Source organism: Drosophila kikkawai, chromosome 2L (genome assembly GCF_030179895.1).
Source record: "Drosophila kikkawai strain 14028-0561.14 chromosome 2L, DkikHiC1v2, whole genome shotgun sequence".
Lineage (NCBI taxonomy): Eukaryota > Metazoa > Arthropoda > Insecta > Diptera > Drosophilidae > Drosophila > Drosophila kikkawai.
In genome coordinates, this window is record NC_091728.1 from 11,977,794 (window position 1) to 11,983,576 (window position 5,783).

Here is a 5,783-nt window from a genome sequence, read left to right on the forward strand (position 1 = left end):
TATTTTAAGCAAAGAAAAAATATATATAAACTAAATATGAAGAAATGTATATAGGTAATTCGGAAACTTTATCCGCTTAAATATAATTAAATTCTAAAAAAAATATATCACTCACATTGTATATTATATCCCTTACAAAATCAAAAGGTTTCAACGATTTCCTAACCTGCCTTCGTTACCTATCGCATAAATAACACCCTTGACACACTCATTAACATCCTCGCTCCCCCAAGCCACCGCATCCAATTGGCCCTGCCGAAATACAAACAGCATCGCTTTCAACATATTCCAAAAAGAAACGAAACGAAATGAAATCGAATGTCGAGCGTTTGTCGGACAGATTAAAAATACAATTTACGGCAAATCAATTGCGGCTAACATGGCAACGGCGGGGAAGGCGAACAAAAAAAAAGGCAAACATTAAAATGGCCACCGCAAGGAAAACAGTTGGAGCAAAAAATGAAAAGCAAACAAAGGAGGACGACCGAATGCCGGAAAATCGAAAGCTGAAAGGCAACACCCAAAACCCACAAAACAAAAAAGAAAAAGAAAGGACGACAACAATAAGGCTGGCGATAGCAACAGCTGCTGGCATAAATTTGTATAAATAATAAACAATTTACGCGTTGGACTCGGCGAACGGCTTCGACTCTGGCCCCGAATCCTGATCCTGATCCGAATGTGACGTCTGGTACTCATCTGCCTGTAAATCCAGCAAATTCTGCAGATCCTCTAGTTTCCGTGTCTTCTCCTCCATTGACTGCTCCTCCTGTCCCGAATTTTGCTGCAGCTCATCTGAATGCACTTCCTGGATCGGATTTTCCGGCATTTCTTCTTGGTGCTCCTTCGACGGCTTATTTTTGGTGATTTTTGAGTTTTGCACTTGCAGCTTAAAGGCTCGAACGGCGAGGAGACGCTGCTCCCTGGTCAGCTGGCTAAAGTAGATAACTCCCATTACATAAGTACGCACATCCTGGAGGTAATTTAACAAGGATGCGGCACCCGCTGGAACGGGCAGGATGTCCAGAACCTCGCCAAGGGAGTCCTTAATCCGAGCTGGGCACACCACCTCGACCACCACGCAGAGTGAGGCAAACGCCCCCACAACGGTTATGATCGCCATCAGTGCGAACTCGCACCACACCTTGTGATAGCAAGCCACTTGCACCATTCTGTAGGTGATACGCTCGTAAGTACACCAGGCTAGATGCATGATCAGTTCCGTGGCGAATACAGTGATCAGGATTTCTGTGACGGCAAAGATCCATGGTGCACGCTGCCGGTAGAGCTTTGGTAGGATATTGCACTTCCACATCAGCAGCAGAATGGCCACCAGGAAGATGCTGCCACCCAGAGTAGGAGCCGGCGAGCAATCGACCATCGATTGGGCCATAAAGAGGGACTTGCCCCACATCTGCAGCAGGGCAGTGGCTGCAATCGCCGTCTGGCTCACCATCTCTGTATTTGGAGAAAGTCTCCAACTCCAGTTGCTGGGAAGTCTTGTGCTTTTGTATCGACTGCCTGAAATCTAGTGGACAGCTTACTTGGAGCGGTGCCAAGTGATAAACATATCACTTGGGCTCACCTGATTTTTATTTTGTCGTTTCCCTTCTTGTTGGCTTTCCCTGAAGCAGTTTAACGGCTTTTTTCTGTAGCTTCTGTTGGTGGATTTAAGCCCTCTTGGTATTTAAACACGTCATAAGTCGCCTGGCCAGCTCAGCTTGGCCTTAACATTTATTGCATACTTTTGAGGCCATGGCCTGTAAAACGCATTCTGAAGTGGCGTAGGTGAAAATATACCCTGCACATTTCAAGTCATACCTATTGAACGTTCATTTCGAAACACATACAATATTTTTGTAACTAACTAACTAACTAACTCTAGTAAATTGGTAGTAAATTAGCAGGAATCCCTGTTTTAAGAATTATTTAAAATTATCATTGAACAAAAAATAAAAAAAGGTAAATGTATCTTTAAAATATCCCTGAAAAAATTATTAAATTATCTTGATAATAATGAAAAAAATCTATATTTAAACATTAGTAATACATATAAGCAATGATTTTATAAATATTTTATTAACAATATAATTAAAATTTTCATCATTGGCTCTTAAATGATCTTTCCACCTTTCAGAAATTAAAACAGAAATCTTTATTCATGAAATTAATTTATTTTAACAATCATTATTATAGAGTATTACAAGTTTTACTTAAATAATTAAGAGTGTAAAATACCTCTGGAGCTTGTCTTTGCTCGTTTGGCTCTTTTGGAATTTATATTGGACACTTTCTGGTTTCGGTTTGTGTGATTTTCACTGGCCTCATAAATTATTTGATGACAGCAAAAGAGCAGAGAAAAATCAAGTTTTAGTGCGCACTTTGTGGCAGGCCCACAAGCAAGCAGACACTTAATGTGCCATCAAACAATTTGGGGCTGGGGCTGGGGCTGGGGCATAAGGCATAAGGCCTCTCCGGCTGTGACATTTAAGCGTGACAAATTTCCGGAAAGTCAGGCACTTTAAATTATCATGGCTCCGGGTTCCAAGCCAAGGCTTGCCGGAGGGAGTGAGACTTGAGCAAACATTGGGCCGAAAGTCAATGACAAAACTTTTGGCGCAGCAATAAAAATCAACATTATTATGTTAATTGGCTGGGCCTTGGCCAAGCCCTTTGGCTATCCCCGGTCGGGTCAAGATTTTAATCACTAAATTAGTTTACAAAATACGCAAGTATTTTCCTGGAATTTTTTAACCGAGTGCCTTAGGTCAGGCACGAACAATCAGGATGCCAAAGCGCCTAAAAGCATGTGGCCTTTATTTGTCTTATGGCACGAAGGCAAAAAGGTAAGTCGCGAGCTCCTTTGTTAACTGCGGAAAGTTCCCTCCACTGCATTCTTTTCGCTTTTACCTTCTTGTTTTTTTTTTACCGCCAAAAATAATAAGTAAACATTATTTATTTTAAAGGAAGCTGCCGAGTAGCTGCATGACCTCGGGCGTTTCAAAGTGGAAACAATGCCGGAAAGGATGAGGACGTGGAAGTTGGCTTGTCATGGTCGCGGGCAGAACGTCAAAGTAATTAAACAAAAGTAATTAAGATTAGCGGACCTGGAGTAGCTCCGAGTCATCGGCGGAGCTCTCACCTCAACCCGCCGCCATTACGCTCATTATCATTATCATAGCGCGAAAAGGTAAGGCTAATGTTAAAGGCAACAATATGAAAAGCTTCCCGACAACTTTGACGTCATTATGGCCGGCATCGCTCACGGTGTCCTTAAATATATATATATATATATATACATCTTAATGTAAGGGCTGACCTCTCTTTCCCTCCCCAGGGCCATTTGGCAAATTATTATTGTTGTGAAAAGTTTCGGTGAGCGGAGCTAATGATCTTTAAAGATTAGTTTCAAACCATAACAGAGCGCTCACTTGAAACCGGACCGGGACTGGGCAATCAGCAAGGGGTCACGACCCCCGAGGAACAATCATCATCAGGCACTAAACTCAATCGACAGCTGACTGGCCATATTTCTCCCACGAATCCTCGCATCCTCGCATCCTCTCATCCTCGGAAGGCGTGCTTCATTAACTCCCGCACACTCGTCCTGCCGTATCAATCCCATCCTTCATTGGCTTAACTCCTGGCTATCATCAACTACGTCTAAATCCCCTCGACTCTGATTCGGACCGCTTGCCAAAGTTTTTGGCCGGGTCCAACACAACTTTCGCAGATATTCGGCCGCTTAAATTATACTTGCCGCTGCCAAAGGTTAGCAGGATCCAGGATCCAGCGTTGATAGGCATCCCGGCCACGCACCGAACGAGATTTATTAGCATTCAAAGAGGCATTTTAGTCCGCCGCTTACCTCCAGTGTATGGGGTAATTTTTCACCAGACCAACTTTTGTTTTGATTAAATGAAGCTTAACGAGTGGACGCACAAGCCTCAAACAATTGCACAGCGAGAAAATAGCTTTCCAAGCTAAAAATATTTATTGAGAGAAATTTAAGGTAATAATCAATGCCCATAAAATTACCTAAAAAAGAAACAGTAAAACAGTAATAAAAATCCGATTATAAATTCTATTTTAAACTGAGCTTATTATTTTCTTATATATTAATCGTTTTTCTCACTGCAAAAGCAGCTACGTGTTACCCAAGCCAGTCTTAGGCGAGCTCGAGGTGCTGCCAACTTAACTAATGAGCTGATTTACAGCCCAACACGTCCAGGACAAAGGCCAAGGACTGCAGTTTGCCGAAAGGTGAATGGCTGCGGAGTGGGTGACGAGGTGGGGCGAGGTCGTATGACAAATGCGCTTTCCTGTTATTTATGGTGACCGCAGGACAAGATGTTCAACGTGCGGTCATTAGGCCTGTAGGCGTTGCGGCTCCGCCGTGCACTGGCAATTTGTGCAGGTTATCGATGTTCTACAATCGACTTTGGATTTCTGGGTAAAGTAGTTCGTCATGAATTTACAAAATATTTAAGTTTATAAATGGAAATTATAATTTATTGCGACTCAACACAAGCTTAAAGAATTTCCTTTATGGTAGATAATCTTGATCATTTACAAAGACTTGAAGATCTTATGGTCCCAAAGATGGTTACTTAGTTATGCCTGCTGCATAAAGACTCTTGCTTAAAGATTTTCAAACATTTTTAACAAAAATACGTAAGTGTAAAACTTAAATAGTAAAACCCTTTAAAAATGAAAGCAAAATGTAACTCATAATAATGTCTGGTGTCACAAACGAGCTTCTTCTTATTAAATCTCTTTCAACGCCTTTCCTTAGCCGTTGTTTGGCCAGCGATTATCCCTAATTAGGCCGTGATACATACCTTTTGCAGGCTATCAAGACGGGCGAAGGAAGACGCAAGCCACAAACCTGAGCCTGAGCCTGAGCCTCAGCCCAACTGACAAATTGTAATTGTGTGACAAACAAGCGGAAATCGGCTTAAATCTGCCGCCCCACAAAAGGAAATCCGCTGAAAGTGGCAGACGGTTTAGGGCATGACTTCCTTTATTGAGTTATTAGCCGAGCTCGACGCTTTTGGGCCATGTGGCAAGTCAATTTGTCAGCGGGAAAAAGTTTCATCAGCCGCGCTTAGTCACGATGGCTAATAAAGAGTAGACACCTTTTACGGGGCTGGGAAGTCAGCCCATTGACAACCGATGGAATGCAAATTTTTATTTGGTTCCGATGACAGAACAGGTTTTACATTTTTTGCAATGGTTGGTTGGTTGGTTGGGTTCCCGCCCCCAATTTTCCACACATTTTCCCTTTTCTAACGGCATTCGATTCTTTTGTTAGTATGCGCTTCATTCGGAAACCTTTACGCGAGGCGCTTTCAATGAATTTTTACCTAAAAAAAAAAGTATTTCAAAAAGGAAAAGCTACTCTTTAATTAGAGAAATGGCTTTCCCTTTTTGGTACTACGAAACTTCTGAATAAGTTATGGTATTTCCTATTAATGAAAATATTTTTCCTTGTAAAGTAACCAATAAAATGTTACTAACATATCCAAATAAATCACAGCTAAAATAAATAGTACAAGGAGAATTTTTTCAAATATTTGCCAGAATAACTAGCATTGAGTGGGCAAAAGAGTGAAATAAAAAGTGTAATACTCGCTAGGTGCCAAGGGGCACTTATGCGTAACATTGCGTAAGTGCAGCTGTCAGATAACAAGGCTGCTTTGGGGGTGGTGGTGGGTGGTGGTGGGTGGCAGCAAAGTGCATGCCAGCTTGAGTGTGAAAATTGCTGGAAAAACGAATGCATG

General features: G+C 41.9%; 1 protein-coding gene across 1 annotated transcript; it reads right to left on the reverse strand.

The window, feature by feature from the left end:
• Positions 1-564: 564 nt before the first annotated feature.
• On the reverse strand, positions 565-1,542 carry LOC108082662 (uncharacterized). The gene has a single exon (XM_017178160.3). The coding sequence runs from the start codon at positions 1,454-1,456 to the stop codon at positions 620-622; it is 837 nt and encodes a 278-aa protein (XP_017033649.1). The 5' UTR covers positions 1,457-1,542; the 3' UTR covers positions 565-619.
• Between the last annotated feature and the right edge of the window lie 4,241 nt (positions 1,543-5,783).